Source organism: Alosa pseudoharengus, unplaced genomic scaffold (genome assembly GCF_046254945.1).
Source record: "Alosa pseudoharengus isolate Yale_2024_CS ecotype anadromous, Long Island Sound unplaced genomic scaffold, YU_APseudo_1.1 YU_APseudo_1.1_scf_4, whole genome shotgun sequence".
Taxonomy (NCBI): Eukaryota; Metazoa; Chordata; class Actinopteri; order Clupeiformes; family Clupeidae; genus Alosa; species Alosa pseudoharengus.
This window is the reverse complement of record NW_027468774.1, coordinates 29078640-29092346: the sequence shown is the minus strand read 5'-3', so window position 1 is coordinate 29092346 and position 13707 is coordinate 29078640. Positions and strand designations below refer to the sequence as shown.

Below are 13707 nucleotides of genomic sequence, written 5' to 3'. Positions count from 1 at the left end.
TGAGGGACATTTTGGGTGAAAAGTAGTGGTGCATTTTATCATTCAAACATGCGACTTTTCATGAAAATTCTATAATCCAAGATGGCCGCCACCATATGACGTCATAATATGCAAATTAGATATAAACATTTAATCCCTACATAAACTGGGTCATCCTTAATATTTCTCTAATTTACAGAAAGTCTCTATCTCTTATCACTTTTAAGATATAGGGCTATATTTTGGGGCACCAGCGCATGGCGTACAGTTCGTTTTTCAGTCGCGCGAAGTTGAATTCGGTATTTTGCACCTTTATTTTTTAAGCATTGCGCCCAGGGGTGTGGCAATTAACAACCTAAGGCGGGCCCTGGCGCGTTGTCTAAAAATCGCTATCATACACCACCTAAACCTGGTCAGAAGTCAATGGCGAGTTGTTCATATGCTATTTTAAGAGCGCATGTCAACAGTCATATTGGCAGGTGCACGCACCATCCTTCTATCATTCATGAACGCACACCAGCGCACGTCCATGCAAAGCATTACAAATTGCACGATTACAATGGTAAACATAATTAGAATAAAGATATTACGAAATACTGTACATCTCATGATGAGTAGTTATTCACCATCATTTGCAAATTGGTAATGACGGTTAAAAGTGATTAGGGGAGAGGCGAGAGACACGTATGGAGCACAGCTGAAGACGCACTGTCACGAGATATAAGCAACTCTTCTGCAGGATAAATGTTGTTTTATTCAGTCATTTGAGCAACATTAGGGTAAGTGTTGCTTTTTCCAGCCTATGTTTTCGATGGTAACCCATTGTCAGTCAATAGTGAAAGTAACTGCATATAACTGTCTTGTCGTTGACTGACTCCTTGGTGAAGTTAGTTTCACTTTGCCAATGAGTTCAAATAATAGACGAGTGCAAATGCGTGAAGGCTATGCTAAGTTTTAGTAAAGCATGGTTTAAGAATGACTATTCCAAACGAAATGCGCCGTTGAATGCCAAAATACCGATGCATTTATTTGACATATCGCGCGTTGCGCCGTTAAAGGGAATGACAGATGTCATTCTCATTGGTTTAAAATGATGTTACGCCCCAAACACACCCATATGACTGATTAAAAGACCTAGGAACACCTTGTTACGCCATGCGCTCCACTTTTGAGAACGAAACCCCTCCCAATGTGAACTGGACATCCTACTAAATTTGAATAGACTTTTGACGAGTGACGATGCACTTTAGAATGTCATGATAGGGCCTATAGCCTTTTGAAATGAAGATGTCAAAATTGAACGTTTCGAAAAAGGGTTAACTGTAGTGTATGATTATTCCTGATACTACAATAAATTGTTATATTGATTAACAATCTGTAGCGATCTCTCTTGTGGTTACGGTAAGGAATTTATGATGAACAGTATTTGGTGAAGAGATAATCCTTTGAGAATAGCCTATATATTACGGATTGGTGATTGATACAACCGATTGTAGATATGTGACTAGTATTTAAGAAATAAATGGAGTCAGATGGTCAACTAATAATTGTTCAATTAAATCTCATTGAAGCACCGGATAAGACAGAACACGTATTTTCTGGGAATTGTGTTACAATTTCCCGGCTTTCAAATGAAATGGCACTAGTTCTGGACTCCTAAATAGGCGTGTCAAAACAAACTTTTCTCTGAATAAGCAATAATAACATATAAATATAATTTTGTATACTATTTTACAGTCATTGTTTGTGTGTGATGCCAATGAAACACTCTTTCGGACACGTTAGCACAGTACACGGAAAGTGAATGGGAATGTTCACTAGCTAGCTAGCAGCTAAGAACTTTGGTTAAACTTATATATTGTTGGAAACAAACCTGAAATAACATACGTTCAGCAACTTTGTGGTAGTCTACTAGTTCTAGCAAAAAATATGTTAGGTTAGTTTATCAACCATCTCTGAGTCTAGAGCCTCTGAGAACAGGTGGCTGTGCACCAGAGCTTTGAGGAGACGGTGACAGATTACGAACAAAGCTATTTTTGTCTTTATTTGTTTCGTTGGAAAATACAATTTCAATGTCGGAATGTTAGGGAGACATGTGGCTTGTAGAAAATGGGTTCAAAACTTACATCGCTGAATGTAGGGCTAAGGGATTGGTCATATTCCGAGAAAATGACCATTTCTCCCATAGGAATACACAGACACTGGACTCCCGCTAGACTCCTAAATGGGCGTGACAGCTTCGAACCCCACGTCACAACGTGGCAGAATTTAACCAAAGATAATGAATGCGTAGCAAGATGGGTCGTCCTAGTTCATGTCTATGAGGGCAAAGTGGAGTTCAGTCAGAGACGGGCTCTGGTTCAGTTCCCGCCTGCACAGGGGCGTGTCACTGACGTATGACTTACGTTTGAACGCCTCGGTTCCACGCCAGACAAGCCGGAGTACAAAATAAACTTGGTGTACACCTTCATTAATGTTGATTTTCTCCCGACTGGAGGGTCATACTATCACGACATTCTACTGAAATAGGGAGGAGGGTTTGGAGATCATGATACCGTGTCCGAAATGTGCATCCATTGCTCAGAAAAATAAGGCTTTGACGAATTCTGGGAAATTCTTGGATTCTGCCATAGACCTCAATGTTAAAAAGAGAGCCCGATCACTACATAAATGTGCGGGGGCGTGTACTGCTACCCTATTTGCATAAATTTCCAGGGACAGGAAATGGCCTCTCATGAAGTTTCTTCGCAATCAACCATCTTTGATTTAACCTCTTATGAATCGTCTCGCTTTATCAACCGTCTCTGCGCTCCCTAAAACTACAAATCCTGTTTAAGTGTTTTCCGTCTGTCAAAATAAAAGTCACAGACATATCTCATTCTTAGCGCATTATATCTCCAGAACGGTTTGACGCATACGCTTCAAATTTGGTACAAGTGTTTGTATGGACTCAAAGATGAAGTGAGTTGATGTTAGAGATCAAAGGTCAAAGGTCAAGTCAATGAACACTCTGAGTGCGATATCTCAAGAATGCCTTGACACAGTACATGCCTGAAATTTGGTATGAGTATTTGTATGGATTCAGAGATGAAGTGAATTGATGTTGGAGGTCAAAGGTCAAATGTCAAGGTCAAAAACACCTTGAGTGTTATATCTCAAGAATGCCTTGGGTTTGTATGAACTCAAAGATTAAGTGATTTAATGTTTTTTTTTTTCCAGGAATTTCCCCACCAACATTAAGCCAGCAGCTTTCCATCCACTATTGTAATTCCTCTGGCATTACATTCTAGTTATAATACGCTTTTTATATTTTAATTCTTTAAAAATAAAAATAAAAATCAATGCTAGTACTAATACATGAAATGATGATGGCAGATCTGGATAGCCTAGACTCTGCTGAAAAAAACTATATATAATATGTGTGTGTGGCACTTACAATGACCAAAATAAATCCTTATGAATAAAGGTAGTGAAAATGCCCTAAAAACAGCTTAGGGTTAAAATATAGATTTAAAAAGTAGAATCCATGCAAAAATACTTTATTATTTAATAAATATTTCAGGAAAGTATAAGTTCATAAAATTAATTTTATATTTCAGTAGGCTATTCAATTTCATTATCCTAAAATTTCCTATCCAGTAGGCTATCCTAATTTCATTATCCCCCCCCCCCAATACCAGGATGGTTCGACCCAACCTGTCACATGCCACCTGCCATCACCTGTCAATCACTGTCAAAACTCAAACGATGGAGTCGTGGTTGAAGTTTATGGATGGAGTCATGGTTCCAAAGTTTAATAAATTAGACAATGATGTCACAGTGCTCTGTTTTAAGTCTTTTTTTCTCAACTAAAAATGCTTTGCGCTGGTTAGTGGGTACCTGGATGAAAAAATATTTCACAGGGGGTACATCACTGAAAAAAGGTTGAGAACCACTGCCTTAGAGCGCACTTTGAGAGATGTATCCAGGGCAGGGCTGTACCTGTTGCACTTGCTACAAAAATCATTCTGTGCGATGGATGATTTACCAACATTACGTCTGATACAGTTTTGCCTATGGCTATACATGCGTGAGACGGAGACGCTTGTTTGTTTGTTTGAAGTGCGTGTTTAGGGTGTGAGAGGTGAATTCGGTGTGCTTTGATTGCAGCTTGGTAGTTGTAGTCTATGCGATTAAAAAGCATGTGTGTGTATAAAGTATCCAAACAATGATAACACTTTCATTCACTAGTTCAAATTCCTGAATTTGCACAAACATAAAGCATAATACATAACATCATAATAGAAGAGCAAGTTTGGCAAGGTCTCTGGCCATGGTCCTGAAGGGCATTTGCGGAATCGTGCCGCAGTCGACTGCGCAGGCAGGAGTCGGGCAGGATTCCGCCATACACCCCCTTGTTCTTTAACTTATGGAAGACGGGAGGCGTAAGGGGAGGTGGTGGGTTGCGAGCAAAATCACACTGATGCTGCAACTACGGCAGGCAGACTGAGAATAAATAGCCTGACTAATTGAAGAGGGGTGTAGCAAATTCCGTCAGGCTCCTCCCGAACTTCCGTTTGTAAAACGCCATTTATGGCTGCTTTAGCCACAGACCTTCAGCTAGGCTACTGTACAGTGGGTCCCATTTAGAAGTGGCCACTTAATTCGCACTTTCTGTGATTCACGCAGCTGGGTGAAATGTATTACAACTTTTCGCTAAGAGGTGGCAGCTTAAGTCCGCTTGGGCAGCCGGTTGGAACCCCGACCAGTAGGCACGGCTTAAGTGCCCTTGAGCAAGGCACCTAACCCCTCACTGCTCCCCGAGCGCCGCTGTTGATGCAGGAAACTCACTGCGCCGAGATTAGTGTGTGCTTCACCTCACTGTGTGTACACTGTGTGCTGTGTGTGTTTCACTAAATCACGGATTGGGATAAATGCAGAGACCAAATTTCCCTCACGGGATCAAAAGAGTATATATACTTATACATACTTATACTTATACTTATACTGATACTGTAAGCCAGATGTTTTCAACCAGTGGTCCGAGGACATTGCTGGTGGTCCCTGACCATGGATTCAGTAGTTGCAATGTGGAAATCAGTATTTTTCCCACGAACAATAATGGACGCAGCTCTCAACCTGGCCCGTTAAAATGTGAACAGTCTAGCGACGCATTTCATGAAGGCCCTTTTGGACATGTCAGTTATGTGTACCACTGGTTAGATGTAAAACTGCATTTCGTTTTAGACGATTGGTATTTAATTTGTGCATTGACAATAAAGTTGAATATCATATGAACTAAAGATGACTAAAATCTTGCAAATGTAGAAGAAGAAACATTCACAAAAATCCATGGCATGACCTCTCTTCTTGATGTTGAAAACTGCATGGAAATGACAGGGATTGTTTTGTTTGTAAATAAGTAAGTAAATAAATAAATAAATAAATACATACATAAATAAATGTAAAACTGATACCTTCTGCTTTCCCCAAATACAATGTACATGACCTTTCATCAGTCCAGTTGCAATGGATGAACTGTGATGAACTGCCCTACTTGTGATTGTTTAGAGATTTTAAAGGTTTTATAACAATGCTACACATTTTTTGGCTAGTGCTACAAATCTATTCACCTTTGCAGCGCCAGTAGGCTACTTGCTGTGCGGCCCGCACACACACACACAGGCATGCCAAACAAGCATACACAAAGTTTTCAAGAGTGGGGGATGGAGTAGAAGATGGATACAAATTGATTAGTGTGATTTATGTTCGCGGAACGGATGTACAGGACTGAGCGGCGGTCATATTTTGTACCGATATGTGGTACATCTAGTAATAATAATAATTATCTTTACAAAAACAATAGGGCTTCACACCTGTCGGTGCGCAAAGCCGTCCCGGCCTCGCGCACCGTCGGTGCTCGGGCCCTAATAATAATCCTTACAAAAACAACAGGGGCCCTAACTAGAACAGTCACAGAAATAAAAGCATAATCTACAGTATTCTTATATCAAGTAACCGTATGCAAATTAATCAGTTGCAAACACTTTGTCCTCACAATCATTCCAATAGAAGTTATGTTATTCCACTATATAATATATCTTAATAGTTTTATGTCTGTGTCTGTATTCGTATCTGTAACCTTGAGCATAAATGAGCCTGTTTCAGCTCAACAGTTAGTGATTGTACCATGTAGGTTTCAGTTACACAGAAGACCACCTGGGGTTTCTGTACGATGTTTCCAATGCATTTTCCCACTGTGATTATTTTGACTACTGGGGAAACGGCACACAGGTTACTGTTGCACCGGGTAAGTTTAATCTTTTCCATTCATTTGCGTTTAAAATGCTATTGCCTTAAATGAAAATTAGGACTATTTACGCCAGATAGTAGAATAACATACTATATACTAGGAAATGACAAAGTTGTTGTGTCAGTATAATCATTATAGGGCTCTCACTGGATTTCTGCCACTTTGTCAAATAGTTATATGCTACATAATAACTGTGATATTATGTACTAATTAAACATCAATTTAGTACAATACTTTTCTTAAGACATGTCCATGATATGTATGTTAATAGGTTACACACAGATTGTTTCTGTTGACACTTAAAATTGGAAGAGTTGGTTCTATATTTTAGACAGATTGTAAAAGAAATTGTCATAATTTATTAATAAATAGCAATAAATAAGTAATAAATAAGTCAATAATGTTATTGAAAATATATTTCTTTATTGAATTACTTCAGCTATGTAACAGAAACATTATGTTTATGCAATCATTTTAACTATATGACAGGTACACTCTTGATAGAGTTTAGCAATCCACTACAATAGACACAGTACTCCACACACTCTTTTCACTTCAAAAGAGTCAGCAGCAACTAATTTTTACTCATTTTTTCATTGATATTGGAATAAGTGAGATGTTTGTTCCCACATTCAAGTTTCATAGGCTCAGTTAACACAGTTTATTGGTAAACTTTTTATAACATTTTAAACTGTTGTTTTACTACCTCCAGCACACAATAGTACACAAGTCTTGTGCATAGACAGTGGATGCTTAATTTAAAACGCCAATGATTTATTGAATTGTTCCTTTCCCTTGTGTGCAACCTAAGATGGCACATAAAATCTGGTAATTTCAAGACTGTAAATGCAACATAATCAAATGTTCATGTTAGGTGAGTGCAGAAATTAATAACTGGTACTAAAGAACTGCCCTCAAACAAAGTATGCATAGTTAACAAAATTCTAAAGTACCAAAAAACTGGTATATACACCGTATGAAATCATATCACATTGTGCACCGACAAAAGGGTACATTTCATCTTGTTTAGTGTAGCCATTAAATAACCTAAGGTTAACCTTCTGATCTGCCTTTTTCTTAAATCTATAATTATTTTTCTGATGTCCATAATTCATCAGTGCATATTCTCCATATCTTCTTCTCTTAGATGATGTGACCAATGCATCTATATCGGTCATGGAGCAGTGTGGCTCCGGTGGGACTAAAACATATGCTTGCATGACCACTGGCCCCTTCCCTGCTGAATCTGCAAACTTCAAATGGACCAAAGGCAGTCAGGCTCTGACAAACTTTGTCCAGTATCCAGCTGTTCTTAAGGCCGATAATAACTACATCAGAGTCAGCACGATTAGCACTGCACTGACCTCAGAAGAAGATATGACATGCACTGTGACACACAAAAACGGCAATATTAGCAAGAATGTACGAGGTGAGGCTTATCGTTACCTTTGTCTTTTTAAGAGTGTACTTTGTGTTCTGTTTAATGATCACTCACAGAAGATTATTTGATAATTTGATTATATTCACAGTGGAGCCTAAGTCTCCTACTTTGAGCCTGTCCCAGATAACCACAGCAAAAGGCCAATATGTCATGTGTGCAATTGAAGACTTCTATCCCAAGCTGATTACAGTGACGTGGAAGAAAAATGACATGCCTGTCAGTAGCACAGAAGAAATTTCCACCAAACACTCCACTGGATATTACTATGCTAAGAGTTTTCTGACGCTGAGCAGCCCATCCAAAAAGGATATCTACACTTGTGAAGTGACTCACTCTGGCCAGCCAATCACAGTGAAAAAATCATTTGAAGGTACTTATTCTCTCTCTTTCTCTCTCTCTCACACACACACACACACACATACAGTACATACATACACACACACACACACACACACACACACACACACACACACACACACACACATACATATACACATAGGGCCCAATTATGACAGTCTAAAGCGCATGGTCACTGGCGAATAGTTTAAATAAATTTCGGGGTTTGTCCAGTGGTTTAGTTATGAAACGTCCAGCGCACGGCGCAAGAAGGTGGGCCTTATGTTTCTTAATCAGTCATGGGTGTGTTTTGGGCGTAACATCATTTAAATCAATGAGAATGACATCTGTCATTCTCTTTAACTGCGCGGAGCTCAACTTTAAACTGTGCATCGGTATTTTGACAGTCAGTGGCGCATTTGAAGGAATCTGCTTGCACGCGAGACTGTATGGAACAGTTATTCCACTAAACATACTTTACTAAAACTTAGCATAGTATAGCCTTCACACATTTTCACTCGTCTATTATTTGAACTCATTGGCAAAGTGAAACTAACTTCACCATAGTGTCAGTCAACAAAACAGTTCTTCACAGTTAGTTACTTTCACTATTAACTGACAATGGGTTAGTATCGAGAACATAGGCTGGAAAAAGCAACACTTACCCTAATAATGCTCAAATGACTGAATAAAACAACGTTTATCCTGCGGAGGAGTTGCTTATATCTCATGACAGAGCGTCTTCACTTCACTTTTAATGATGGTGAATAACTACTCATTGTGAGATGTATTTAGTAATATCTTTATTCTAATTATGTTTCCCATTGTAGCCTAATCGTGTTATTTGTAATGTTTTGCATGGATGTGCGCTGGTGCGCCTTCATGGATGATATAGGGATGGTGCGTTGTGCACCTGCCCAGATCATAATTGAAAATGCGCTCTTAAAATAACATATAAACAACTCGCCATGGACTTCTGACCAGGTTTCTCTTGGTCAGTGGCGCAATGTGCTTTAGGTGGTGTACAATAGCGATTTTAGACAATGCGCCAGATCCCATCCTTAGGTTGTTAATTGCCACACTCCCTGGCGCGTTGTCTAATATAAGAGACATGTAAAATACAAATTTAACTTTGTGCCGGGAAAATGACTAGCTTTCCGCAATGCTCCAGGTTGCAAAATAGCGCCCATACATGCAAACACACACACACAGGTACACTCATACTTCACACAATGCCACATACACTGGCAGACAAACTCACACTTTACACAGGGACATTTTCATTCCAAAGATATATGCATAATTATGAGAACATGTCTGTTTAATGTTTTATAGTACATATGTACTGCCTCTGTTTTAATCAAAGTCTTTTTTTCCTCCCTCAGATAAACTCTCAGTAGTGCTAACTCCCCCATCAGGAAAATATATTTTCCTCCAGAATACAGCAGTGCTGGACTGCATCATCACGGGAACAGACTCAAAAGCTGTGACTGATGCTCAAGTTACATGGAAGGTGGACGGAAAAGTTCCGAGTAAGAGCCCTCAAGACAGCCCCACCAAACTCATCGGAAATAGTCAGTCACAGAAGGTTAGCAAACTAGAGGTGGAGGTGGCTGTCTGGTTCTCTGGAAAAAAGGTTGAGTGCTTTGTGCATGACAACTCTGAGGGCAAAGACATTGTGAACATGAAGCAAATAAAACTAGGAGGTGAGACAGCCTTTCACTTTCACAATTCTTCATTTTATCATTTCATTTTATTGGGAAAAGGTCATGTAATTGTACATGATTCTACTGATCAGCAAATGATGAGCTATATGACAGTATACAATGTGCACCATTTTTCAGCCTTTTTAAAAATTCTTAAAAATGAATAGTTACCCTCATGATGTTTCAACCATAAAAATCATGCTACATTCCTTTAGACCTTACATCAATGCTCATTTTTCTCAATTTGTCAGAAATACGAGTTCCAGAGGTGGTCATCTACAAGGCCAGTGATCCAAATCATGATTCTGTGGTGTGTGAGGTCAGGGGCTCTTCTCTAGGAGATGTGTACATCATGTGGAAGGTGGACGGAGGAGACTATCAGGAGGGAAACACAGGCATTGTGAAACAACAGGATGGCAACATGTCGCATGTCAGCATACTGACTGTCAAAAAGGATTCAACGTCAAGAAAGTTCACCTGTGCTGTCAAGCATGGCGGCATGAAACAATACTCCTCTGCGACAGTGAAGGAATACTCAGAAAGTAAATATCAAGAGTGTCCTGTCTGTAGTGATGATAAGTAATCTCTCAAGCAAACTCACGTGAACCCTCTAGCATCCTATTATATATATATATATATATATATATATATATATACAGTATATAAAGATGTTGTTTGGGGTATTGATTCACCAATGGGTTGCTTGAGACATTGTATCTGTTTTGTTGGCTGTGTTGTGATAAATGTTGTATGTTGTTGATGTTATGTTATTGTCCCTTGTCCAATGCCTGCTCATCATGTTTGCAAGTCTCAGTAATTTGTTGTTTTCTCGAAAACACTGCATTGCTTGTTTGTGAGAGCTTGTTTCATCGTGACTTTCTGCATTGTCATATCTGTGGTGTCATGTTTTGATAGCGATTGTGAAACGCTCAGTGTCTTTGTCTTCTGTGTGCTGTCTTGTGATTAAAGCATCAAATAAATTCATACCACTGCATTTTATCACAGCAGAAGTTTGTCAATTGTGAAATATAGCATGTCATATTATATTTCCCTTATAATGTAGAGAGGAGTGCAGTAAGAGCTGAGAACTATGTTTTACATCTTCCTGTACTAAGTAAACAGATACATAATCCAGATAAAACTAGCATGAAACTCCATTGTCATTTAAACACCTGGAAATATGTGACTCCTGAACATACATTTTTAATTTGAAATTGACATCTGCTACCCAATACAAAACCAGCACAGGAGTACTTTTCTGTTATATTATGCTATATGGTAATACCATAGTATGTCATTCTGAGAAAAGGGTTACACATTTTCCAAAGTAAACCAACCACTTGCCAGAGAGTGTATGCTGTTGTGAGTGACATGAGAATGAGAGGCATCAGTGATGTCTGGTGTTGCCCACAGGTGAGCCTGGGGTGGTTGATGAAGATGTCCTACACTGCACGAAGAGTGAGGATGAGGAGGAGGACGAGTACAGCAGCATGTGGTCCACCACCACCTCCTTCATATTCCTCTTCCTCTTCTCTCTGGTCTACAGTGCTATCCTCAGTCTTGTCAAGGTATCAGTGCAACAATTGTACCATGGATCAGACCATCTTTCACTAAAATTATTTGAGTGTATGAAGACTGCTTGAAACTTCAAATGCTTTGCAACACTGGAAGATCTGAGACATTAAGACACTAATGAAGGAAGGAATTAAATGTGAGTGGGGACAATATGAATAAAAATAACAATTAATAAAGGCAAAAAATAAAGGAAACATTGTCAACATCGCTAAATAACCTTTAGAATGCTTTGTCCGAATGATGGCCACATCAAAAGGATCATGCTACAGTATTAGTTGTCTTTTGTCATTTCATGATAAAGATTCTCAAGCAGTGTTTTTCCCTTTACTTCCAGATAAAACACTGAGAAAAATGAACAGGAGAGAGGGGAACCATCATCATACTTTTGTGCGGTTTTTATTTCCATATATTGTTTAAAAATGTTATTGTCTAAATCTCTGTCTAAATTGTGTGTACTTCTACATTGTAGGCCTAATTTATGGGGAAGTAATTTCTGTGAAGTTGTATTTGCATTACAGAAATGTTTCCATTTTTGTTTTTATCTTATCACTGTATAAGCAAAGAAAAAGATTAATCACTGATTCGTTTTGTGCTTGATTGTTTTATCAGCATTTGTTTCAGGTTTATTGAAAATACAGGAGTATTTTACATATGTATAAATACAGCTTAACTGCAATATTTTCCCAACAAATAAAAAGTACTGTGCTAAATATGGAATTGAAAGCTATTTTATCATTTCAAATGTTACATGCCAAATATAAATGTTAAACGTAATTGTAAAACACACAAAGTATTCGAAAGCAAATGATGGCTATCTAGACCAGTTAGTCCCAGAGGGTTTGTTTGTTCTTTCAGTTGTACAGAAATAAACGCATGTCAACTTGCTCTTCCCCTTTCTGAATTCCTCAAAAGTGTCACACCTGCAGCACTTGGGCTGCAAAACAACTCCGAGAGACTCAAGAGAATTCTTGACCAACCACACTTCCTCTCTGCCGCTTGATAAACACTGCATGGCATATTGAGTGATATGTTATATTAAGAACAACATGTAGCAGCATCACAATTAATGTCCATGCGTTAGCGTCCATACAAATTATGTTATTTGTTAGAAAGTCCAAGGAATTCCAAGGACATTTAATGTTGAATTTCCTTCTGTCTTTCTCTCTCTGTTTCATACTTTCTTAGATAGATAGATTAATCGATAGATAGATAGATGCATATACTGTAGTGCAGATGTATACACAGGTATACACACATACTGACATACTGCACACTCTTAGTGAGGTAGTGCACACAAGTGTGTGACCTTATAGAGAATATGAGGATGGCTGTCGCTTTAAAACATATTTTTGTACAAAATTTGAGCATTTTATGAATATAACAATCATTGAGCAAGCGAGGGGAGAGCATGTAACACTTTTACACACTGCTAGCTGAAGCATATATTAGCTTGTTGTTGATGCGTAGAAGCCTCTCTTTATATTGTATTTTAAGTCCTTGTTTAGTTTAGCTTTACAAGTTGTTGTTGAGTTCGTTCTGACTCTGCTTTGCATGTTGTCCATGCATCAGTGCTAGTGTCCCAGGGGGCTCTGTGAAGACTTTTGAAGACATGCAAATGTGTCACAACCGAAAATCCTTGAGTTGAGGTGTGAACATGAAATGCTTTTTGCATGAACTCTCTCTCTCTCTCTCTCTCTCTCTCTCTCTCTCTCTCACACACACACACACACACACACACACACACACATATTTGCCTCTTTAATTTAAGAAGTTTACTATAGAAAAGAGAGTAGTTTATTCTTCCTTGTCTCCCAATCCCCATGGCTCTTTACCTATGCAGAGTTCAGAGGTCAATCAAGAAGATGGCGAAAGAAGCTGCTGTGTGAATAACTGGTGGAAACCTTCAAGTGCCATTTAAGTGTTGAACCACAGTTATGCTCAAGCTTCTGTCCCCAAAGAGGAAACTGGTCTGTAAAAACACATCACACCGCACAAAGTTAATACAGTATATTCATGATATGAAAATATGTACCCTGTGTAAAGGTACTGCTAAAACAAACAGAAATAAGACAAGACAATAAGACGCATGTTTACAAAGTGATTTTAGGGTTGGTTAGGATGTGACTGGTATGTACATTTGTTTTCTATTGGAGTTTTGCACTAAAATGGTTGAAGGTATGAGGTCTTTTCAAGTTTACACTAGTGGGTATTTGAAGTGAGAACTGGAGAGCAGGTGCTGAACTCAGGTGCAGTGGGTTGGTACCGTCTGACAGAATGGATTCTGCTTGCTTTAACAACTGTCTCTTTTGAGGTGAGTTCAAATGATGCAGCTACAGTATGAAGGTATATTGGGTGCAAAAGTGGCGAGCACATTTAAC

At 38.8% G+C, this 13707-nt stretch overlaps 2 protein-coding genes across 2 annotated transcripts in view; both read left to right on the top strand.

Annotated features, from left to right (window-relative positions):
- The window catches only part of LOC143102878 (uncharacterized), a 268065-nt gene that overhangs the window by 193639 nt on the left and 60719 nt on the right, over window positions 1-13707 (top strand). The gene's annotated exons all lie outside the window — the stretch shown is intronic.
- On the top strand, window positions 6224-12214 carry LOC143102277 (immunoglobulin heavy constant gamma 2A). Its single transcript, XM_076265776.1, has 7 exons — window positions 6224-6268; window positions 7419-7700; window positions 7801-8082; window positions 9434-9754; window positions 10006-10296; window positions 11168-11322; window positions 11664-12214. The coding sequence occupies exons 2-7, from the start codon at window positions 7448-7450 to the stop codon at window positions 11673-11675; spliced, it is 1314 nt and encodes a 437-aa protein (XP_076121891.1). The 5' UTR covers window positions 6224-6268; window positions 7419-7447; the 3' UTR covers window positions 11676-12214.